The sequence below is a fragment of the Anopheles darlingi genome, chromosome 2, assembly GCF_943734745.1.
Source record: "Anopheles darlingi chromosome 2, idAnoDarlMG_H_01, whole genome shotgun sequence".
Classification (NCBI taxonomy): domain Eukaryota; kingdom Metazoa; phylum Arthropoda; class Insecta; order Diptera; family Culicidae; genus Anopheles; species Anopheles darlingi.
The window spans coordinates 47,454,403-47,480,280 of record NC_064874.1 but is presented as its reverse complement, the minus strand read 5'-3'; the positions used below and the strand labels follow the sequence as shown (position 1 = coordinate 47,480,280).

At 47.4% G+C, this 25,878-nt stretch overlaps 2 protein-coding genes across 11 annotated transcripts in view; one reads left to right on the top strand and one right to left on the bottom strand.

Moving 5' to 3' along the window:
* LOC125948283 (transcription initiation factor TFIID subunit 1-like) overlaps positions 1-25,878 on the bottom strand; it is a 294,308-nt gene that overhangs the window by 130,481 nt on the left and 137,949 nt on the right. The gene's annotated exons all lie outside the window — the stretch shown is intronic.
* LOC125948284 (neurexin-3b) overlaps positions 1-25,878 on the top strand; it is a 100,864-nt gene that overhangs the window by 24,004 nt on the left and 50,982 nt on the right. For 7 of the 8 annotated variants that reach the window (XM_049674209.1, XM_049674214.1, XM_049674211.1 and 4 more), the window contains exons 5-6: positions 2,508-2,561; positions 12,392-12,751. In XM_049674209.1, the coding sequence (XP_049530166.1) occupies positions 2,508-2,561; positions 12,392-12,751 (414 nt within the window). The remainder of the gene's footprint in view (positions 1-2,507; positions 2,562-12,391; positions 12,752-25,878) is intronic. The other variant, XM_049674215.1, reaches the window with a different exon arrangement.

The window sequence follows — 25,878 nt, the reverse complement described above, 5'->3', positions numbered from 1 at the left end:
GACAGATCGTCTTACATACGCTTGTCCTATTTTACCCTCCTTGGAGGATTGTCGTGTTCAGGCTTTGGTCAAGCAATGTGCTATTGATCATGAAACTTGCGATAGCTCCAAAAAACGGCTCCAACTGGTGAATACGGTGCGGGTTGCTGGCAGAATCCATTTCGAATCCTTTTTATGGAGCTCGGAACCATTAAACTGTCGGGGAGATAGTGCGTGGTCGTACAGCATAACCTCACGATTGTGGTTAGCGTCTGGGACCTTCGTCTGGGAGTATTGCGAATTAAATCTGGTCCAAACTGATAAGTTGTTGTCGATAACGATGCCCATTGACCGGTTTCGTAGCGGGTCGTAGTTCAAGGATTATTTATGGTGCATACAAGTACTGAGTATTGACCATGCCGTTGATTTGATCCTTCGCCAAGTGGAAGACGAGAATATTTTGCTTTTAAATCGCATTAAATATGTCCATATTTTAAAATACTAACAATCGCAGGGCGGACAACCTTTCCAAAGACAGTTAAAAGTCACGTTTGTGTTGCAGTAGATATATAGGCCCATTCTAAAATGTCTTGCAAAGCACTGGTTTTAAACAGTTTTCATACCTTCAGTTCTAGGCTACTAAACGATATCGTTAATGGGCATTTTCCGAGGTATGTAATTGTCAGACGCAACTATTTGGCTGACGTAGGACAATATCTATAATGTCCTTGAATTAGTTCTTTAGATTTTGCTATAGGCGCCACTAACTTTAGGTCAGTTACACAGCTCAGTTTTTTGGGCAATATTTGGATTAATGTAATTATTCTCTTGGTTTTGAACATAAATGGGTTTTGTCGAGCCAAAATATCAAAAAAAAAAACTAATGCAGGGACCTAATATTTTTGTGAATGATATTTTGTTGACTTGTTTGAGAGTATATATGCCATTTGTAACATTAGTTTTTTAGCAAACTAATGTGTTTACGCATAAATTCTATGAACACATTAATAAGTTAATTGTTCATGTTGCAATTTCATGTTGTTTATCGATACCCATGAAATATAAAAAATTATAAGCATTGAAGACAGCTTACTAGTCAATTGTGGTTTAGTTGTCAAACTAAATTTTATTTTTTTAATAAAACGATTTTTTTTATTAGATAAAGTTCTCGATTCGTTTACCTTCAAAACGTCGAGTATTATGAAAGTAAAATAAAAACGCAAAGCCTGCTTTGTTGATACTTTATCTGCTTGCTACCACCAAGTGAAGTTATCATTACGAAACGCAGTTCAGTAAAAAAAAAAACTATCGAAACATGACATCCACAAATGTTCACAACGGAAAGAGTTTTATTTTTCCAATCCCTATTCCACCACCAGTTTGTCCAATGTGAAGGAACAACGACTGATGATCAACGATCGAAATGTGAAGCAAAAGTTTTAAACTTGAAAACCCCGAAGCGCAAACCAATAGAACCGAAGAAATGGACAGATTTTATTTTTTGGTATTTGTGGCCCACGGCTTGGTGCTAGCCGTGGAACTGTCGCGCTATTAGTGTGCAGTGCAGCGAAGCAAAACACAAAGAAAACATTACCCCCCCGGGCAGCGGGTGGTATTATCTTCCTCCCCTTTTTCATCCGTTGGTCCGTTCCGATGACTGGCCTCCACCAGAAATGTTTTGCAACGGCCCAGATTGACCGACCTTCGGCCGACGGCCGGGCCCCGGTTTAGTCGGTTGGCATCTTTTGCAAACAATCTTCTAACCCCTCGGCGACAGGGCGAATGCCCGGTTTTGGGTGCTTATCGTACCCAGCGCCGGCTCAGAAATCGGCCCACCAATCCCCGGCTGTCGTCGTCGTCGTCGTGGTGCTACATTTTCCGGGGATTTTCATTTCACTTGCCGCTCGATCCAGCGCGACGAATGCTTCCCTCCTCCAAAACACCACCAATCCGTTCCACGAAATCCGCTAACCCTCCGGCAAAAAGGCTTGCAGCATTGGAAATTCCGCTGCGCTCCGCACTAAAACCGATTGGGTCAACGACAGTGGCAGGCAGCAAACGGCCGAAGAGGGAAGGGGGAAAGAATAAAGCTCCTTTTTATGGCAAACATTTTTCTCATTTCCACACCCACACATTCCCATCGCACGCAACCCCGTTTCCCGTTTCCGCCAGCACTGGAGGCGCATAAATTTTGCCAAACCGTCGGCTGCATCGCTTACCATTTGAGGGTGCGAGGAGGGTTTTTCTTCTCGGAACCGACGACCGTTTGACGCCAAATGTCGCACACCAATTCCAGTACGCACCGCTGGCCGGTCCACTGACTCAACGGCACTGGCCTCACGCTCCGCTCGCTTAAAACCGCGATTGGCGCGCCGTCCATCCGTCGGGTGCTTACTGTTTTTATTTCCAACGATTCACCCTTTTCACTGGCTTTTCTTTCTTTCTTTCGACGCCTTCTCACACTTACTCTTACTCTCTCTTCTCTCTCTCTCTCTGTTTCCGCTGTGCTCTGTGTGTTTCCGTTCCAGTGCGGCGACTCTCCGTGCGATCTGACGGCGATTCCACGCGAAAAGGTGACACGGGTAAGTGACCATATCCTTTCTAGCTATCATCATCAGCATCATCATCATCATCCTCCTTCTCCTCCATTCTCTTGCTGTTGCGGTTCGCTTTTCCGCTTGCACCCGGCATCAAACCCGCATCCTTGCCTTGCCGTCGCTGGCGCTGGATAAGAGATAACGGTGGATGGCGGATTCGAACAAAGAAAAGTAAAGCAAATAAAACAACCTCCCCCTAGAAAGAAAAGATAGAATAGCAAAAAGTAAGAAACAAACAAACGCCCGGCGTGCTTATCACGAATCATAATTAGCCATAATTAAATCTCAACAACGAATCATCATCGCGGAAAGGGTCACATAGCGATCGGGGAACGGATCTAACGGGGAACTTTGGTGCGATGTAATGTTATTTGGAGTAAGGCACAAAACGTAATCTCGCTCGCACCAACAGTTTGTGTGTGTCTGTGTGTTTGAAGAAACGTTTGCTGCTGCCGCTGCTGCCGGTTAGAACATTCCATTTTGGGACCGGCGGTGCCGGCATCAGCACCAGAAGGAATTGGAGACAGTATGCTAATCGGACGCCAGCAGCAGCAGCAGCACCATAAAGCTGACGCCATTTGGCTGTCGGATAGTCGCATCCAAGTCGCGTGTGCCTCTGCGAGGATGCCAAGATCATGTGCGTGTGTGTGTGTGTTTGGATTTTAATAAAAATAGTGAAACTCATCTCAGCGCCACCGTTCGCACTGAGGCGCGCTTATTGGACAGTTTGGAATGTAGATGTGAGTGTGCACTGCCAAAGGCCAAGGGCCGGCCGGCCTAGAGCTTTGCAATCAAATCAGATCGATCGTTCCGGAACTCCTAGACACACCACACACCGCCCGCCCCGGGAGCGGTTCAACTCAGAGTCTGAGACTGATTTGCTGAAGAAGAGTAAAACGAGTACCAGAAGCAGAACGCGGAATAAGTTGCTGCCACTTGCCATTGCCCGGGCATTCTGGTACACACACACAGACCGACCCTGAGAACCAAGAAAGGGGGAGGCCGATCCGGTAAACGATGGCCAATAAATCCTTCGACCGAGGGACGCACCGAACGAACACAGAACACGGCGAGAAGCGATTCCATTTGAAGTGGATTTCTTTCATCACATCACACATCCTCCGGAGCGAGCGGCGCGATAATATCTGCAATCAATTTTTTTCGAGCCTCCTGCCCTCCTCTGTGTGTGTGTGTGCAGAACGCTCTTTCGCGTCTTTCGCGGCGCAATCGATCTTACATCATCGCGGCACCTAGTTTTTGGCTTTTTTGCGAGGAGCGCTGATAATGCGCTTACGGGCTCGTGCTCTGATGAAGTTCCATTTCTCATGCGGCTTATTTTGTGATGCCAGTGGAGTGGCTTCTCTGTCAGACTAAAAGCAGACCACCAGGCTTCAGTAAGGCTATCACCACCACCACCACCACCACCATCACCACCGTCATCACTGTCGTCGGCAGAAAGGATCATTCATCCCGCAATGCATCCTGCATACCGAAGGGTGGTGAAGCCCAAGAGGGGGAGTGCGGTGTTCTTCCTTCCTTTTTTCCTGGAGTCCGGGGAAGGCGCAACCAACCAACCGGCCTATTGTTCGTCTTTCGACTGCATTTCGAGTGAGCAGCAGCAGTCAAGTAAGTCAGCGGCCAGGTGGTGTTCCCACGGAGTTTGGAATCGAACGAAGGGATCGAGCACAAAGCACACCTTGCCACACACACACACACGACATATCCTCGATGGCCTCCAGGTGGTGGCGGCGGAAGAGATGCCGACAAAAAGCCCGACGATCGATAACCAATAAATCTTGCCGCAGTCCGCAACATCGCAGCAGCAGCAGCAGCAGCATAATGTAGAGTGAGGTCCGGGATCGTTCCGGTCGTCACTCAGCCCTCGCTCGCTACCGGTGCGCCCGGTACACCCACTCACGGCCCCGGTAGCAACATTATCGTTTACCGGAGAACCGTGGGCGATGATCCAACCAGCCAGCCAGCCAGCCAGCCACCTCGAACGTGAGGCAAATGAAACGAACGAACGAACGAACGAACCACTTTCCTCCATTCATCTCGCATATTCGTTGGTGGTGGTAGAGAGAAAAAAGGAGGAGATAGGGTGGTGCGTGAGGTCGCAAGGTTAGTCTACCCGGTGTGTTGGGGTATACCCCCTCTCCCCCTCCTCCTCCGGGGGCTAGGTGAGGCTGATTATCCCTTTTTTTGTTGCTCTCTTGCTTTTTTATATATATTTTCGGAACGCCGCAACGCCGAATGGAATGGAGGCCATTTGGCAGCGATACCCTGCTTCCGGTGTACCCAGTTCCAGTGCACGGTCCTCTCTCTCTCTTTCTCTCTCTCTCTCTGTGTTATCAGACGGCACCCACTTTCTTTTCTGTGAAGCGGGTGAAGCGGTGCTTCTTCGCCATCCAGGGAGTGCTGGCACATAAATCCGGCATCGAATCGTAGCAAGCGGTGATGGTGGTGGTGGTGATGTTGGTGGTGAGTTGCGCATTTTCACGCCGGTGATAGCGAACCGAACTGAAGGTCACCAGCAGGTCCGCCAGGTGAGAAAGGAGGAGAAGGATGAGATTCCTTTGCTCCTTCTCTTTCCGATGGCACGCCCGGGTGTCCGGGTATCCAAAAATAAACGGCCCCAAAAACATAACGGGGTTTTGGTTGGTTGGTTGGTTGGTTTGAAGAGTTTAATGAGTTTGAAGAAAGACAGATTTTGACAGATAAGTTTCCTGTGACGTCGTTCGTTCCGAGATTTTTACGATTTCAATGTCTATGCAGTGCTTTTTGCGCGCTGCTTCGTTCCACAAATTCGTGCTATTCACTTCGCAAAAAGCAAAATGGTGCTACGAATGGCACTGCAGCTTGTGCTCGTGCTTTCCCTTTTTGTAACTTTTTGGCCAGCCAGGTTGCAATTGCAACTCGGATTTTAATCACGCTTCGACAGGGTGAAAACATAATGTTCCCTTTTCAAAACTTGCATACTTGTTGTAGGGGTCTCCTGCTCAATGCCTCAAAGTTTAATGCCTTGAAACCAAGCAACGTTTCTGCATCCATGCATGCATACATAGGGGGCCTCTCACCTTACAAGGCACACTAACGAAGCGGCGTCCCCGCAATTTCCATAACGATCCCTCCAGCGAAATGAACCACACGTACGGCCAGGGAGCGCGAACAACAAGCAGATAAATTGTCTATCATTAGCGGCACCGTGGGCTTGGCATGGTATGCGGCGTTACGGCACCGTAACGGTAATGCCCGAATATATGAAATGATCATCGGGTTTCTGGAGCCGGTGTGTGTGTGTGTGATGGCTGCGGTGCTACTTTTTGCAAGTGACTTTACCGCCCAAGACGAGCCAACCAGGACGGACGCCTCAATCTAATTATCGAATCATCATTTTTGTCTTGGCACAAACCTTGCCCTGCGTCCCGCACACAGCCAATCTCTATTTCAACTTTTACATTACAGAAACGACCTTTCTGCTTTGTGTGAAATGATGGTTTATCGAAGATGGTCGCACAAATGACCTTCTCGCTGGTAGGATCGCTTCAGAGCTTTCTGCCTGACGCAAGAGCAACAGTGTATTAACCTTGAATGCAAATCCTAAGACCAGGGGATCAAACTTTCTGATGTAAACTCCTGGATGCCATGGATGCTGATGCACACAAAGACCTGAGGCCAATGATTGCATCGGTCCAGGAGGGAAGGGGGAGGCGAAACATAAGGACTTTTTGATGGTGATGTTAGACAAAGCGAAAGCGATGGTCCCCGGGACGAACGGTGCTCCCGGTGTATAAAATGTAATTTGTTATTGCACTCCGGGGGATGATTGTAGGTTTCGGTTACTTAGTATCATTAGACCAAGGCAAGGACTAATGCAGGCATCCTGTGTCTACTAGGATACCAAGTTCAACTTTACTCACCTGCAAACCCTCTCACATCTCAAGTATGTACAGTTGCAACACACAGTTGCGCCTGATTTCATTGCCTACTTTACCGGTACGCCATTTTGTACCCATGCGCCGATGGCAGTATGCAGATATCCAAGCAATCTTTCCTGGTATTTTATGTACAGGGTAGCCTAGATCCAACCATCCAACCCAATGGACAATGCATGTCGGAATGCATGTCGAGTAGTACATTCGATGTTTGTCGAGCATCCCAAAAATAGAACAATCCGCAAATCAACGCTGCAATGGCTGTGTGTGTGTGTGTGTGTGCAGCTGCTATCCGTATCTCCCGGAGTTTATCGTGGCACCTGGAACGAATAAAAAGAAGCCAAAAAAACACACACACACAGCACTGAACCGAACCGTCGAATGCACCGAAGCGCAATCGGGAACAAATTTGAAATGAAATAAAAAGTGTAGGCAGTGCAAACGGATCGAAACATAAAAATGCACCCCTTCCCCGTCCCCCGTCGGTCCTTGGTGCATCCCGTGCTCAGCACACGAACGCGCGATCATACCGACCACGTAGTAGTGGTGGGCAAGTTTTTGGTTGGGAAAAGTTTTATGCGGTTTTGCACGCCATCACCGAACCCCCCCCCCCCCGGGGGAGGTGGGAGGGAAGTGCAGAGTGCATCGCCACTTCCGACCAGCATCAGTGATGTGCTCGTTGCGATGCGGAGATTGCGCGTTCCAGCATCCATATTCCGCGGTGGCTGTCTCTGTCTGCGTGTGTGTGTGCGCACCCGGTATGTGAAAGCAGGAATGATGACAATTTTCATTCGATTGTGCCACCTACCCGTCCCGTTCCGTCCCGTCTGTATGTGTGTGTGTGTTTTCGATGGCCATTCTTTCGAGCAGCACCACGAGCAGCAGCAGCAACACTATATTGCAAATGGAGTGAAAGATTCAGTAGCATCCCGGGGCTGCACACCAGACCAGAACACACTGTCGGTCGTCGTGGTCGTGGTCGTCGTCGTTGTCGTGGTCGTCGTCGTCGTCGTCGTGGTGATGTCGTGCATGCAATGAAGTGCTTTCAGAAGCATGCTTTGCCTTAACCACCTTTTCGGTACTGCACGAGGTGCTCAAAGTGAAGTAGCGCTCTCAAGCGCTCTGCTGGTATGGCGGCTACTCGAGATCGAGCATTCGGAATGTCAGGTAGTACCGAAGGGCACGAACCTACATTTAACCAGATGTTCCTGATACGCTCGTAACGTCTGCTCGGCAATGTTTGGCAGCTTCACCAGCACCAGCACCAGCACCATCAGCAGGGAGAAGACACCCTTGATACCTTCTTTTCATTTTTGCATTTTCTCGATCAGCACACGACAACCGTCCGTTCGTCGTCCGCCGTGATCGTCTTCAGCGTTCAATCACACGGGAGGGCGGACACACGGTACGCGATTGGTACCGGACCGGACGTGGTGCCAGCTGTGAAATATGGAGTGTCTCCACCGTTCCGTGCCGTCCTTTCGACATCATTTAAGCCCCGAACAAGTCAATTTCCATTCACAGCTCCGTTGCACTGTTTGCTCCACCATTCTCCTTCCAATCACCATCGTGGTGTGTGTGTGTGTGTCTGTGTGCCTCACACACACACACAGGGCTAGACCACTGGGAGCCGCAGCCTACCCGGGGAGGGAGGTATAGCCATCGGATTGTCGGCTGGCATTGCTGGCCAGCTCCAGGCCCATGAATAACTCACGACTAATTTATGGCACGGCCATCAATTATCGCATCTCACTGGCATAGTGTCGGTCGGGCAGGACGCAGGACGATGGGTAGAGACATATTCGGAATCCGTTCGGATACGGCGGCCGATGTCGTGGTCATGGCGAGGAATATCGGGCATTTGAAGTAGACATTTCGGGATTTCTGGGCCTGATTTTGTCTATCTCGTTTCACACCGACATTGGATTTGTGTGTGAGTGTGTGTTCAATTGTCCAACAAACTGACAACTGAATGTGCCTGGTCTCGCGGCCACCAGCCGTAGAGCGGCAAACTGATGGGCTGATTGAGAAATGTTTCTTTTAATTTGATTTTTTTGCCGCTTCAAGCTCGCCATTTGGAGTGAATTATGTACGCGTCTATCTTCTCCGGTCCAGTAGCCTGGCCTGACCTGGCCACGTCGCATGCCCAGTTGAGGATTAGATGGAAACCGGGAACAGCTCTATGACGCCAAACGGTTTACTGATCGATTAATTCGCTCGCAAGTTTCCACTCAAAGGTGAACGCAATGCAAACGCTGGCCAATTGCTCCAGAACAACTTGTTTGGCGTACGGCTTTGATTCCAGCTATTCTGTGCCGTGGACCACGGTCCAGTATTAAGGTCGCCGTATAGCGAATGGCGAGTCACCGTCGCCGTCGTCGTCGTCGTCGTCGTCGTCGGATGTGCGGAATGCGTAATCAAGCGAAGAAGCCAAGAGCCAAGCGACAAGAGTGAAGAGAGAGAGAGAGCGAGTTCCTTCGGCCAAGTGCTGGCGTAATGCTCTATTTGGAATCCTTATTACGATGGCACACCCACCCCTCTCCATCGATTCTCCTCGTTCCACTTCCGGCCACTGACGAGGGCTGCTACATATTACGCTGAGTTGGCGCGAAGCACTAGGTCCAGCCCTCCCTCAAGAAAGGGTGTTTTGTAGTCCAGCTCCAGCGAAACCGAAGGACCGTGGGAGAACACAACACAGACTCAAACACACATACACGTGCGCTCGTACAGACAGACAACGAAAACCCCGGGTTTACTCAGACACTTCCTACGGAGGCACTCGCACCAGTGGCCCTGGCGAGCACTCGAGGAAAATGGGAAGCAAATCGAGAAATTGGATCAAATTACAGCTCACTAGCTGTACCGAGAAGCCCGGCATGGTTCGATGGTGCGTACGGTGGTAACTGGTAGTACTTCCGCCAGAAAGGGAGCACCGCAGGTCTATCGATCGACGCGCACGACGAGCGTCCCCGATGGGAATCCTCCGGGCGTTGTTGCTGTTGCTGTCTAATGCTTATGGAGTCGAAGGGATGCCCTCGACTGGGCGGGGGGGCGCGCGTATCGCCTGTCGATAGATCGAACATTAGGATGTCGTTAGGAAACCGATACAAATGGAACCCCGGCCAGGATAATCATCCTTTGGCATCGTCGTCGTTGATTTAAGCTTTTTACGTGCCTGTTGACGACGGCCACCAGCCCAGGACCAGGCCCACCACGGGTACGGTACGGGGACCCTATAGAACGGGGACCCCTGACAGCAGTATCCATCGTGCATTATCCACTGGCTCCGGGAAATCCGGGTTTTCCGGCAATAGAACCCCGGGCAAGGCTGCTTATACCGTTCGGACTAACTACGACCTGGCAACCAGGGTGTGCTCTCTCTCTCTCTCTCTCTCTCTCTCTCTCGCTCTCTTCTAGCGCTGTAAAGTTCTTTCCAACTAATTATTTCTTTGACCAAGTACTTCCACTTTTTTCACGGGTTGTCCTTGGTAACGGCGACGCTTTCCCATCCGATTTTGAAATCACCTTCTTGGTGTCACCTCCGCGTGAAATGCGTGTGTGTGTGCCTGTGAGGCCGTGTGCTACGTGCCAATGTCATTAAAATTAAGAAACCATAAGGGTGCGTGTGATAAACGTTTCTGCGTTTTCTGCCCACTTCCACGAGAACTTCCGTTCGGGCCCAATTTCATCCCGCATCATGCTCGCGCGAAAACTCCATTAAAACTTCCAATTCTCCAACGCAACGCAACCACGGTGTGTGGGCTTGACAACGGGCTTGACATGCCGTTCCCATGGTAACCACGGTGGATATTACTTTGTTCAGTGCTGCTGCAGCAGAGCATCTCTGTCAGTCAGTCAGTCAGTCAGTTCCGTCAGTTTGTTAGTGAGGGCACAGCATTCTTCGATGACAACTCAATCATCCGCTCGAAATGGTCGACCGTTCGCTCGCTCGCTCGCTTGCTCGCTCGTGTCTCCAGAGGACTGCTTCGACCGTTTTTACCGCTCCAAGGATGGCCTCCTTAAAATGGGCCACTGGCGCATGTCCTGAGGAGGAGGTAGGAGGGGCGTGACCCTGGAGCGAGGGTGCCGTGGAGATACCAACAGGACAGTATATATGATGCTTAACTTGCAGCGCATAAAGCAGCGAGTCAGCGTGTGCTATCGCTTTTCGGGTTTTTTTTTATGATCCTTCTCGGACACGGACGCTTTAACAAGCTCAGTCCCTCACGCACACGCACATAGCATAGCAACACATTTCCGAATCGCGTTTGCTAAGCGCTCTCTCTCTATCTCCATCGTCGTGCGTCGTGCTTCTCGTTTCTACGAAGTGTCTGTTCTGATGCCATTTTCCATTCATCTCGCACTTCCGGTTAAGCTCCTATGCTACCGTTAGAAGCTGTTGCTGTTATACAGGCACAAAGGCACACACACACACGTACACGCGGGGCAAATTATGAAATTATGTCATTTTCATCCTCCCCGAACTTCCGCCTCTCTTGGTCTCTCTTGCAGTTCACTCCATGCTCCTTTATGCGGTCTCCGGTCGGTCTCCTTAGCCTTGTCTGTATGTGTGTGTGTGTGCAGTAGCACGGTCTTATCTGTTCGCATTCGAGCATTACAAATCTCTTCGCACTTTCCTCACGGCAGACTGGTGCTGAGGTTGCAGGGGCCACTCCGAGATGAGAACGGGACAACAATGGCCTCATAGATCTAACGCATCGCTCCCTGACGACGACTACGACGATGCTGCCGCTGCTGCCGCTGATGATGATGATGATGAGGATGTAGGCTATTGCTTGTTCCTGGTTGTTGGGGACGGATGGTTGTTCGGCGCGTTCAACCATCTGACGGCACTTTAAACCCAGAGAGAACCCAGAACCGTGGTGAAGGGGCAAGGGAGGAAAATGAAAGACGCTTCACTTTCTGGAAGCTATATCGCGCGAACATCGCATTTCGCGTGCAGATAACAGACACCATCGCGCGCGCCATTACGAGCGTATGATTTCGCCTCGCCCGATGTTTTATGAGCTTTTTCCGTTTTGCCTTCCACGGACGGCGCCCCCTCCCCCCTCCCGCATCACCTCGCACGAGAGCGGAGATCCGTGTATTCGGTGGTAATTACCACCAAACTTTAGTCCCAGCAGTAGCAGCAGCAGCAGCAGCAGCTCGAACATGCCTCATGCCTTTGGGTGTGCAAAATTTGCTGATTAATGTGTTATCCTCCCCATCCCCGGCATCAGCCACATTCCCCGGTGATTGTCCTCCACCACCGGTTTGGCCAAACAGAGGAAGACATTTGTCCGTGATGAAAGCGGGATGAAAAGAAATGCTCGCGTCGAGACATCGGATTAACACGGACGGAAGAGGACGGTTTGGGTGTCGTAATAAACATCCGGCGTTTGTTGTAGTAGGCGCGGTGGTGGATCGCGATGGTTGCTTCGATCAATAGACGGAAGTTTATTGCCCGCAACGCAGCGAGAGGGCGAATGGTGGACTTCATAAAGTGAGAGCAATGTACAGAATCTGGTTGTTGTTATTGTGTGATTGTGCTGCTGAATGTTAATTGTGTGCCGCACAATACACGACGGTTTGGAAGGAAGTAAGATAGACAAGGTTGCATTGCATACGAACGATTGTTTTTCAGTTTCCGGTTTTGATTTTTCGGTTTGTTTTTCAGTTCCAACCCGTGAGGATGATGTGAGTGACGAAACTTTGTGGCGTCATTGTGAATCATCGCTCCTTCGCACCATTCTATCCATCATTTCTTATCGTGTTTCTTTGTTTGTTTGTCTCTCTCTTTCATTATTATGCCTCTTCTTATGTTCTGCTTTTCTGTTTCCTGCAAACCCAACCCGATCTAACGAGCGGGCCTAACGATAGGACAAGCACCACCGATCATCAACCACGAATCAGCGCACGAATGTAACGAACGCACCGCACCCCCCTCAAAAGCACACACACAATGCATGCACGCAGTTTCACGGCATCACGGCACACCCGGCACGGCACAAACAGCACACCATCGGCATCATCGGTACCCCAGAAGCACCTTCACCACCACAGCACCACGCCCGATCGCCAGAGGGCACCACCGGCCCGTTAGCACAAAGCAACAGCAACAGCAAGAGCAACCGCCTCCTGCCAGCGGTGTGGAGGAAGCGAAGCGCACAGTTCGGTGGTATCTATCCGCCCAACTACGACCTGGCACACCAGTGTCTTCGCACGCTGCCGTCCGAAAAGGTGACTACCGGACCCACGCTCTAGGACGCTAAAACGCTATCACGCCCACCTATAACCGTTCTCCTCTCGTTCTGCCCGCATCCACCCATGTTGTGCTGTTGTGGTGCTCATCCCTCTCATACCACTCACTTTCTTTCTCTCTCTGTGTGTGTATCCGGTGGTTGTATTGCACTAGTCAGCCTTTATTAGGCCGCTTTCCCCCCTCCATACTGCCACTGTACCTGTCGCTATTGTTTGTAAAGGATGTTGCCTGTTGTCTGTATGCTCGTTCAATGTTGCTCATGTTTGCTCATGTTCATCGGTTGTCTCCTGTTCCATGTCCCGTTCTCCTACGGTCAATTGTACATTACCTTTTCCCGTTTTCATTGTAGGGCATTGTTGTAAAATATCGCCACATGTCTGGAGGGAATTGATCGTAGAAATGAGAAAATTCCCTCTCCCTTTTTTGTGCTGGTACAGCATTCTGTTAGCGAGGATAAAGTTTGTAAATATTCTAGACCCCTTTTTCGTATCACCTGAGCGTATTGCATTTACATCCACATAGAACTCCTTCGAGAATTCGATGATAATATTTGGGCACAATATAATGCTCGAAACATTACAAAAGATTGTTCAAACAGCGTTCCATCAACTTGTTCTAATATCGTACTGTTTGGATAGAAGTTTTTTAAACACCAAACACCACGTGTTCCTTTCATATTCTCCATTCCATTGGCATGAAGGTCAAGCGCCCGAGCGCGCGTCAACAAAAGTCTCTATTTTTGGTCCGACATTGCATCACGTGCCTGGTCTTCTGTTGCCTGCAAGCCTGCAAAGATGCTGCACAAAATGGACACCGGCGGCTTGACCATGTGAAAGGAAACCCTCTCCTGGCTCCTGGTTCGGAACCTAGAGAGGAACATGTCCGTCTTGAAAGAACCCGGCAGGGTGGCGGCAGGTGATCTCAAATCGTAAACTGCCCGGAAGCGGAGTACCCATACAACCTGTAACAACACCGTAAAAGGCGCTTTTGCGGCACACAACGGGACACGACGAAACGGGACAAGAGCTTAGTACGCAAAGGACTGACTGAACTCTACGAAAAAAGGGAAATGAGTTTTCTTTTAAACAAAAGTCCGTTTCTAGCCTGTTTACCGTTGCGCGCTGCATCCCTTTCTTTACGGTAGCTGCTACTTTCATCAATTTCTCAGTAGATTGCACCTTGCGGCAGCAGAGTAGTGTCTTGATGTTGTGTGTCGCATGCATTTTGATGTGCGGTGACGGAGATCATATACGCTCGGATCGCATCGATCGGTGTCAGTTGAGGTTGAGGTTGAGGTTGGTTTCGTCCTCGTCCTGCGCCTCGTCATTGCAATTGATACCCGACCGACCGACCGACCGTCCAGCAGCTGAAGGTTCGAGCAAAAGCCATTAATGCACTGCACGCTGCCCGCTACAGCGGCAATCAATTATCCGCAGCGCAGATACCGCAGCGCGCTCTGTGGTCTGCTGCAGTTCGTCGAAACATTAGTCGATTAGACCACCCAGAGCCACAGTAGTGGAAATGGACACCAAACGCCATTTAATCGCCACTAGCGAGTGTGGAATTCCGAGAAAACCGTGCCGGGACCATTCGTACCGGTGTGGAAGTACGAATTGAACGTGAAGCGCAATGGTTAATAGTGGAACAAAACCGTTTGATACCATTAGGCACCATGTTTATGAGAACGAACGGTGGGGAACGCGTGCTGATGGGCGGAGGGGCCCGGACTCACCGGACAACAACTAATATGCTCGAATCGATCGAACGGTGCAATGTATGTATGTGTGTGTGTGAATATGGATGCAACTCAACAAGTAACAGCCGCGCGCGCCCTGCACTCGATGAGGGCTGCTGCATGTTGATGGGTGTGTCCTTGGGCTGTTCAGTCGATGAGAAACATACTAATCAACTCATCATTCGATGTACCAACTAATAGAGGACTGTTGCAGGTACTTCAACGTAATAAGCAGAACCAATTCGTGTCATCATTTGTCGAAATCGATTTGCTATAAACTTGTGAACCGGAAGGTCGGAGATGCTTTAGCCAAATGTTTGGAAAGTTGCACCATTTGTTTTGATTGACTTTCCAAGGAAACCTTTAAAATCTAAAAGTTAAAATCACACATCAATCGCAACTTCTCCATTAGTTTTGACGATAAAGCCATCAAATGGGCCGCAAAAGATGCGCGAATGCACCGTTGAAATGGAGAGAAAATATTTGAATGTTTTGAAAACATTCTCAAGTGAAAACAATATGAGGTCCCGGAATCGGTTTTTTGTTCGATTCTGCTAAAAGGTGCGCCACTAATTTTAGGTCAGTTACTCAGATCTATGTGTTATGACGTTTTAAAGTATAACTAAGCAGCTTTAAAACACAATAAGTGTCTGCTCATACCGTTGACTAGAACATATGTGTCTCTCAAGTTAAAAATCTGGAGTTTTGTGCCTGAAAAGTCGATTTCAAACCGACTAAATGATTTAAAAGCCTTCTTTTATTTGAAGAAAACGGCTGCTGAAAGTTATTGTTTGTGCGATCTAACTTATAGTGAATATGCTGTGATACAAACAAATGTAATAACTGGCTTCAAAGGTTTCGAAGCGGAGATTTCAACGTTACAGACACCGAAACGCGCAGGTCAAGCATAAAAATGAGAAGAAATAGGCTTGAGGGGTGCCATGCAGGAAGAACCTCTGGAAACTGGACACATTATTGATAGAAAACGTTATCAACAATAATTGATCCATTTGGAACGAACATTTTGGCTAGAAAACGGCTAGATTGGAATAACCGACATGGTAGACTTATTTTCTAGCACGACAACACAAAAAACAGTGAAAAACTTTTCAGAAAACGTCGCAAATTAAATGTTACCCGAACCGCTGCATACACCAGACATTGTTCCTTGCTTGTTTTTCTTGTTTCATTTGAATCTAAGAAATCATTTTTTCTAGTAAGTCTTTTTGACAAAAGTAAATAACAAAATGAAGTAGAATGATATGTGATTTAGATTATTGGGCTTAGGTTTTCCATGAAAAATCAGCTAAAACGTCACCTTTTTTTGCATGCTGTAAGAAGTATTTTGAATGGTGTTAGATTCGTATTAAAGAACTCTACAACCAACCCAAGAATCACAACAAACCAGTTACCATCCTGCAATACCCACACACACACACTACCAAGCGACCGAGACGACATAATACGAAAAACCGCATCCTCAGCACTTTTGTGCCAGACACGGACGAGATCCTCGAGGAGACCTCCAACAGTACCCATCATACCCCCTTCCCCCACGGTGGTGCTGGTGGGTGTGGTCCTGTATCCAGCGCTACCAAACACGCCATTTGTCAGCAGATTTCACCGACGCGACGCGGAGTGAAAGCAGCTCCGAAAGGCATCGCTTCACAGCTTTGGCTTTGGCCCCCTGGCTTCAGGGACCAGCCCTCGGCCACGGCTGGTGTGTCGTAAAAATTGGTCGATTGTTGAAATTGAAATGTTCCATATGTGCAACGCACAATCCACGATCCGCGCACATAGCCCCGTAGTGGCACATATGTGCAGCGAATGGCCAGCTGTGCCGGCTCACAGCATCATTGTACGATTTGTATCTTGTCACGGGACTCGCGGTGAAGGGGGACCCTAAAAGTGATGAAACAGCACACCCATCCCGAAGTAGAAGGAGGGACCTTCATATCCCACATTCGATGCTGATAACGATGATGATGATGATGATGATGCCGTACCCCAAAAAAGGGGTGGGCTTCCAGGCTGGCTTCCTGGTCCCGGGCCCTCCTTTGTCCGGGGCTGGCCGTGTGGCCATCTGTGTCCGGATGGATCGGAAACCAGCGAGCGAGTGCTGGACGGAGCGCAAGCCAGAAACGGGAGTTGTGACCGACCGACCGACCGTATGCGACTTTTATGGAAATAAATGTCCATTCCTGTCGCCCAAAAGCATCGGTAACACTAAAGGCAAGGGACCACGTCGCAACAACATGATGCTGCTGCCAGCTGCCAGCTGCTCGGATGCTGGTAGTTCATTTTTGGTGTTGGTGGTAGCTAATGAACGGGACAGCCGGTGCTCCAGCACTCCGGGATGGTGCGCGTAATTAAAATGTTGCTCCCGCCTGCTGCCACTGCCTGCTGTTGCTTCTGAGCAGTGGAGCAGTTCCGGTCCGGATGCTTCTAGAACCATTTTTATAAATAAATCCAAGCAGCCACCGACCACCGGGGCTGAAAATAGAGCAGCTGGCATTGAAGCTGTTATGAAGATTGCATTTTGGACCAACACCGTCCCGGTGTGTGTGTGTGTCACTGTGTCAGTGAAGCAAACTATTCGTAGCAGCCCAGAAAAACGAGAAGGGCCGGTCAAGGTGGTCCCGGGGGTGTATGGTATTCGTTGTTGACGCCTTTAGCGTCTGGATTATTCCCCGGCACAAAGCGGGCCCGGACTTTATCCGGATCCTCCGGAGCCCTAGTCAATGCAGCGTAACTATCGCTCGAAAACAACATTCAACTTCGCCTTTTTCTCTCTCTCTCTCGAAGCGACTCGACTACAGTTTGACAGTTCAGAGCTACGGGGAAAAAGGCCGTCAAAGTAGGTCCCGGTTCTCGGTGGTACCACTTGGAGCAACTTTTCTCCGACTGGGGCGCATACGACAGGTGGGCAGTGGTATCGACAAGGCCTCTTCGGCACTGGGACGTGGTGAGCTAGTGACACACCACGAAAATGCGCCACGAGTTGTACGTCCTGGTCGGGGGGAGGGAGAGAATCGTGGAAATTCAATTACTTTCACTCTAGAGCGCACTTCCGGTGACCACGGGAGGAGGGAGAGATTCAGCAAAACGGGGAAAGAAAAAAAAAAACGATTCCCCCGTGTACATAAATCGAAGGCCACAGCCACCAGCTCGATGCCACATGGACTGTTTGGACTGTATGCTGTGTGGTTCCATTGTGGTATGTATGCCTCTGCATTGATTCTCGACTCTCGCACTGAGCATCTTACGTTCAATAATGGACTTACTTCATTGGAGCACTGGATATAACTTATATCGGGCTGCAAAGGGTCTTACGAACCCCTTCAGCGAAGGCCAGGAGTAGTGGTCCGTTTGATCTCGAACCCCATTCGGAAGCAATTAGTGAAACGCAACCAAGCCTCAGCCTTCGGTAGCTCTTGAAGTGGAAACAACATTCCGATGGTTGGCAGATGGTTGTGGTTGCAGCAACTGTTATGCTCTTCAGAGGGCTCGCTCTGTGTGTGTGTGCATACACGAGTGAAGTCATTTCATGGTGCACACTGCACGCAGTTCTCATGCAAGCAATGGTGCAGCAGATTGAACTCCGTTTCTCTCTCTTTCTGCAGGCTGTGACGTATAAAACCGATTCCTTCCTTGGTCTCCTCTTGATGGTTTTTTTTAAGCAAAACTTTCTTCATAAAGCACGCCGGCAACAACGATCATCGAGGCTGTGTGCTCCGTTCGTTTTGCGGGCATTAAAGGGGCGTCCTTCTACTTCAGCCCCCGCTTTTTGGTCCCCGCTTTTAGGTGGAAAGGAAGGACGGGTAAAGGTGCCCTACGTGCAGATCATTCGAAGGAAACATTCCGAGCGAGCGCACCACGGACCACGGGAGAAGCGAAAGGATCGCGAGTAACAAAAAAAAAAGCTGTAAAGGAACAGATTAAAAAACTTTTATCCGACATTCTTCGCTTTGCCGGGCTTTGGGGAGAGATATTCCGGAACCGACGCGTTTTTTTTTGGGTTTTGGGTTAAGGATTGGAGGCTTCTCCATGTTTGTCTTTTCCGGGGCCTCACTCCTTCCCCAAACGCTACAATCTGGGGCAGCTGCTGCTGCTGCTGCGGTGGTGACGTTACGCTGCAGTGGTTTAGAGCAAGTTTGGACAAGAGGAGTTTTGGAGGAGATAGCAAAAAGAGAAATAAAGGATTTTTCTTGCTCCATTTCCCGCACGGACGGCAACGGGACAGGGATGGTGGCCATCGTGATCCTTGGTGCTTCTCATTCGGGGTAACCGGTCGTCGTACTGGGTACTCCGTTTGATTAGGACAAATCCGCACTTCGCGCGTTTCGCGAAATGAAAGCGAACCAGTACCAGAATCTCGTGTAAATCTGATGTGATATGATGGGAGCCGGCCAGCGACGATGGCGTCCCAGGCAGCTGGTGAAAAAGTTAATCTGCGACATATGTACGCGAATGGCGATAGATTAGAAAAGAACTGTGGCGGTGGCGCGACTTTTGGGAGGCATTAGTTTTATGGCCGTTGTTGGAGCCATTCTGTCTAGCTGGCTTCCGGCTTGGTGGCGAGAGAAGACGAGAAAGTTTTCAGTTTCAGTGAACAACTGGCCGGAAATGGTAAGTTTCGTTCGGAACAGACCGAGATGTAACATAATTGCAGCGTAACGGATTATTAACAATGGAGAGTTGTATGTATGACGTCATGTAAAAAAAAACAAGAGATTTAATGAAATGTAGAAATGTGTGCATAATGTACAAACTGTTCTTTTGAGTATACATTGCTATTAGCTACGTTCGAAAACATAATATATAGCTAGTTGTTTCAGCGTCCACGGAAGTCATTTTCCGCTTGACTATATAAGCGGAAAAATGGATTTCATTGTATAACTCCAGATAAATAAATCGCATGTAGACTTTGTGGCTATATTTTGAAATTTGGTGATGGATGCTGAATCGTAATAAATCATTTCAATACTCTAAAAACTTCAGAACATCGCGATTTTGCCAACACAACGGCTTCGAACACGGCTACATGTGAGTGCATACACTGCGAACCTACAATACGTAGAAACCATTACTGTTGAGTGGTACTAGCATCAATGATAGCATCTAAGTCGTATATTGGAAAATCGCTTATACAACAGCGAAAAACACGACAAGGTTATTCCACGACAGGATTATTCACTGCTCTGTTCAGAGTAAAATCAATTTAAGGAGAAAGATTTGCCACCCTCTACTGTAAACAGTTATGAAATGCATAGTATTGCCATCTACATTTTCATCGCTTTTGTGTAAAAATTGACAACAATTTTTAAATTATTTGTTCTATCAACTTCGAATTTGATTAAATGTTTGCTTAATTTCAAATTGAATCGGATTCTCTCAGTGCTGAAATAAATTCTAGACTAAGAAAATGCCACGTAGCAACTAACCGCGCAACTGTCTCATAAAGTACAGTCGACCTGAAGAAATTACACATTTGAGATTCGATATACGGTTCCCAAAATTACTTGACATTGACATAAAATGAGTCATAGATAACTGTTAGATGAATCGTTTCAGTGATTCAATGCTGAGACCATATCAAACTGGCAACGCTACACCACGACACTACACAGCAAGTGGTAGTTGGTTCTTGTTTATTTAAGCAAAATGATATTGATGTCAGTAACTTTGACAGTTTTCAGCACACATTTTACACGAATTTGATTGTGAAAGTATTCGATAACGTATTACGTCGAGCGATACTATTAAGGCTTTGGCGATTTCGAATTCATGTTGATGTAATATGGTTCTATAATCGACCCTCTGCGTAATCATAATCGGCTTAACTATCAGCTCGCTCTATTGATGCACCTATCTAGACAGAGCTTACACATATCTTGTATGATTTATCATTGGTATCGTTGAAATTTCACTGCTCCAAACTATCGGTAACTGCTTAAGGGGGGGCTTTGGTTATTTTTTGTCGAAAAAGGGCTTATTTTTGACGATTTTTAGTGAAGAAACCAATCAACTATATTTTTTCAAAATAACCTCATATTTAACTACAACTTTTCAAGAATATTTGGTTCTATTTTGAGGAAGATTTGATCTAAATTGCGTTCACGGCATTCAATCTAGAAAAGCAAGTTTGCAAAAATGGACTTTTTGCGGTGCCCATCGTAGCCACGTGCTTGGTTATCAGAAATATATAATTGAATATTCTTTTGTTAGATTATAAGTTAATCCAGGTAGCCCCGTCGAGGTTTTGTGGAATTTTCCAATTTTCGATTTTTGGCAGATTTTTAAAGTTGAAAAAGTGATTCTTTTTTCGATGTTTTATCAAACAACAAGCTTTACATAATTAAAAAATTAATTTAAAAAAAAAGTATCAACAATTTTTATGAAAACTCGACGGGGCTACCTGGCAAATAGTGTACAGATTATGTGTGCAAAATTTCATATCGATCGGTCCAGTAGTTTTTATGCTACGATGGGCACCGACTTTGAAAACGCAGGTTTTGGGAATCGCGATTCAAAATCGTGAGATGCTTTATGCCTTGTATGAAAGGTAGATTTTCAAAAATTAATATTTTTGTCAGTTTTGCTTCGATTGATCCAAAATTTTCACACAATACCCTTGAAAGCATAAGCATTCATAAAAAAATATAAAAAATAAATGCGAAGAAATAAAATAAAATACCGAAGCCCCCCCTTAAATAGTGTAAAAATGATTTCGCTTCCAATTGAAATTATTTTTAATAATAAACGCATTAAAATGGCAAAAGTACGGATCACGCCCTGCTGATTGCTGCATACACGGAATAGAATAAATTTCTTAGTGTCATAACATTGAACACGATTTTTAACCATAACTAAACTCATTCAAATGCAACAACATTCTTTGTTCAAGTTTGTTGGTCACATTCCTCGTTTTAAAGCATCAGGATCAGGTCCTTTTGGTGCTGCTGCTGCTGCCACAAACGAACGCTCGCGAACGAACGTAAAAGAGCCACTTCTGCGTTCTGGTGGAAGGCACCCAAAATGTTGACCATGGCCCCGGCATCATAATCGATTTATGTCCCTTTGTCTCGGCATGGCGCGAACTTCCTGCCTGCCTTCCAGGCGGCGGCCCGGTGACATTTTGGGAGATGTTGCCATGAGATGGGGGAGCAAGTCTCGTCCACCACCGCCCCGGGGATTGAGGTTCACCCCCACACGTGTTCACAGATCGTTGTCTGCATGCTCGCACCCACACCCGTGCTCATGCGACACCCGCACCACCACCACCACCACCACTAAGTTGTGCCCAAAGCATCATCATAAATCAAGTCTCAATTACGATTCCTAACATGCCGCTGCGGATCGCCCCATACACACATACACAGAGACATGCACATACGTGCATCATTTCCATTTAGTTGGTCCTTCGTCATCATTTCTGGTGATGTCAGGTTTTGGTACTGGTGCCCTTAAATCGCTCCCTTCCACCATGTCACCTTCCCAGCATCCCCTCCCACCCTTACTCCCACCAACGCAATGGACGCAGTAGGCAGCAACAACAAACGCAATCAAGCACCATCGGGGGGGGGGGGGGGGGCTCCTCGGTACGATATGAGTCCGGTCCGTCCGGGCTCATGGTCACAAAAGTTTATGCTAAAACATTCCACCCCCTCCGTGAGCTCAGAGGACATCGGTCGAATGGAATGGCCACCTTCTCCCGCCCCCCCTACCCGTCGATTGGTGGTCCCGGTTTCAGTGGAATGGCTTTTGAATCATGATTCGACTTACGGTTCGGGTTCGGTTTTTAAGGCGAATCACGGATCGGAATATCACAAAAAATATCTATTCAATAAGCTCCATTCATCGATTCAACATCATCACCGCCCCCGACCGCCGAGACACATTTAATCGAAACCCTTTATGACCTTCACTCATCGAACCAAATCGCCCCCGGGGCATCATTATGTTTCACGGACACTTCGTCGTCATGGGATCTTGGATGACTTCTTGCTTTATTACCGCACAGCATGCCATCGCAACCCCGGTTTTGGTGCTAATGATCTGACACAGTTTGAAGTAGGCGTTGAAGGGGAAATGGCTTCCAATTGCATAATTAGCTGTGTAGAATCTGTGATTCGCTCATTCATTCATTCAAGACTGTGTTGTGAGGCTGAGTGCGGTCCTGCGATAATAGTGCGGTCCTTATCATTTGTTGATTTTGCTCTTCGCTTTCTAGTCTAGTGTATAGTATCTACGCGCGCGTGCGACGCGAAAACTACTTCCACTTCCAGCTCAACTCAACGAAACGCTTAATCTATTATCACATATCAGCGTTGCGTTAGTACCGAACCGAATCCACCCGGGGCATCCATGCTTCGAGCTGATACGGTGTCGCAATCAGTTTCCTCAAGGGAAATATTTACTCTATACCCCTCCTCTACTGGCAGCCAGCTGATTATTCCTGGCGATATGATTATGATTAGCAACTTGACAAACCATGCACCCACCATGCCTATCTTGGTCGTTTGGTGGCGAGGCCCGAAATATTCTGAGAAGAACACCGAGCACCGGTCTGACGTCATGGACAGTGGAGGCGCTCATATGCTTCGCTTACGGAGAACCACACATCGCACCGCCCGGGACCTCAGAGCTTTCGAGAGCAGCTTAAAGCACCGTTACGGTACCGATTAAATGTGGGCTTGCAAGAGGAGGTGCAAATGGGAGGAGGTGTTGTAAATAGAGAGGCAGTGCATGATGTCAAACACATAGCAAAAACCGGGATGGCGCTGGATGGAGCGTCGTTCAAGGTTGCGAGACGAAGGTTAAAATTTAATATCCAAACCTCAACCAACCGTTGGATCATCACACACTCCAGGCCTGGCCGTCGTTGTCATCACCACACCCACCCCTGCCGACCGTCTGGTCTGGTAGTCTTCTCCTGTCGTCCTGTCGTCCTGTGTTCGCACCATCTTTTTAATGAGTCTAAAGTAGTTTGTGTAATTAACGTACGAGAGCCAAGGGAGCAAGTGGTTCCGTCGTTATGGCACCGGAATCGGTAAGGAACACACACACACGCACACACGCACACACTCCCAGGGCTGTGCAGCAGTGTGGGCGTACAGCATGCGATGGTGAATGAGGCGCTTCACATTCCGTCACCATACAGCTGCATTAACTCATTACGATGGGAGCTGCCCTCGTGAGGAGTGAACGTGCATGTGTTGCCGGAGGAGTTTAGGAATGTAATTTTGCTTAAACATTGTCCACTTAATTGTAGACATTTCGACCATAGTTTTTGGCCAAAATTTTAAGTGGAATGTTATTGAGCCAGATTTTCGCCTCGAGTTGAATTTTACAAGGTCCATCGAGGTTGCTGCGATCGAGGCCTTATGTTTGTAAATGTACTCGGATGGTTTGTGTTTCGATCTTATTCGATCGCTGTCGCTTATTCGGATCAACAGGGACGAATATATTTAAGGAATTTTAATATTATGATAATAGTGAGACACCTTTCTGTAACCGCATCCACATTAGTAGCGTATTTTCCAAACCGTTTAAGTAATGTAACTTCTGGTTTTGGTAAATTTTATGCAGCCGTTGATTAATGTTCACGGCATTCACAGCGAAATTACTTACTTTTGTAGATCCTTCAAAATTATATTGATCACTTTATTTGATTTTGGTTTTCTTTGACCGATGCATCCTAAAAGAGCACAAACCTATTTCCATAAGTTTTTGTTTTAATATCTTCCCTTACTTGTTGAAAACATTTATTTTTGACATTCTGATACTGCTTGCTTATGGATGTACCGGAAACCCAGCTGATGGAATTGAAACACTAAGTGCGGCTATAGAAAGTTGATAGCGCATAAATCGTATTTGGTCGAACAAAAAGCCGGAGATAATAAAACATCAATTCAACTAAATATTTTAATTCATAATTTTGGCTGCTTAAAAATCTATCAAATAATAAAGATGATTTTATAAAACGGTTTGGAGAGATACGCCAAAAATGTGGGTGCGGCTGTAGAAAGTTGTCTCAGTCTATCAAATACTCGTCTACCTGTAATATCACGTTCCGGTGCGTATTAATACACTTTTCGAAACACATTCAGTCTGCAGGGAGCGAATTATCAGTGCATTTGTCTTCTATGAACGCAACGCTAATTGCTAGCTTCGTTTTGTATCATTTTAAACCCTGTCTTTGCACTAGAGTAGAGTGGTTTTCCCTCAATCTACATTTGGAGTTGACGATCCATTTTAATCCAACCCAAACGTCAATCGGTGCAGAATACTCGCGGTAGTTGAATGCAATTGAAAATTATAATCTCATACACCGTTTATGCAATGTAATGGGTTTGAAAAAAAAAAAACTTGACCTACATCTGCATACACTTCAAGGCAAATCGGTACCGCGTCATCTCCGAATGTGTATATCGAGGATTTGCTAGAAAAACTTATGAAGGGTTCTTGTGATTTACCGGAATATGCTGTTTTTAGCTTATTATGTCGTCAGCCTTTAATTAATTACCTTCATAACGAACCTTATTAACGAAGATGCATGGGTGCATAATTTGAAAGGCTGTACATATGAAGAAACTGCTGCTTGTTGAGTGTAACTCTCATCGTCTGTGTAAAGATAATGAAGCACTCGAATGGAGTGGGTTATACGACTTCACAATGTTTAACTGTTCATGATATGGCGTATGGCTACGGCTGCAACTATGCTGCACTTTTTGAGCAACTTTTGGTTTTTCGAAAACGAATTATTGTTCGGGAATGTTATTTTTAGAATATTTAAAACAAAGTCCCCTCTCAACGCCCGTGTCGGTGGTGCGCATCTAACTTACGGACCCCTGGCCGCAGACCACGTCGGGTGACCACGTCGCTCCGGATTTTCCGCTGCAGGATGGTCTAACAAAATTATGAAAATGAATTATTTCCACTTACTCTCTATCACGCAGCTGAGCACACCGCACACACACACACAGCCAGTCAGCATGAGGCATGTAACTTTCGGACCTGAAAATGGTTGTTACTCTCTCCCTGATCCTCTCTCTCTCGTATGGGTGACCATAATTTTTCATTTCCCCGCACCCCCATGAACCCACAAAAGCCGTGCCTAGGGACCCCAACCGACAAATGCACGACCGTCGAACGAATGGTTTCGGTCTTGGTTGGTGTCGTTTTTTTTATCACATTGCACGCGAGGTAAAATCTTTCGGTAGCCGCATAAACCGTAAGGACAGCCTGTCGCTGATAGTTTACGTTGCTGCTGCTGCTGTGTGTGTGGAGCAATGGAGAGCACAAATATTTTTGCAACTCCACGCTTTCGCACTTTTGCAGCAATGTTTAAAAACTATTTCAAAAAGA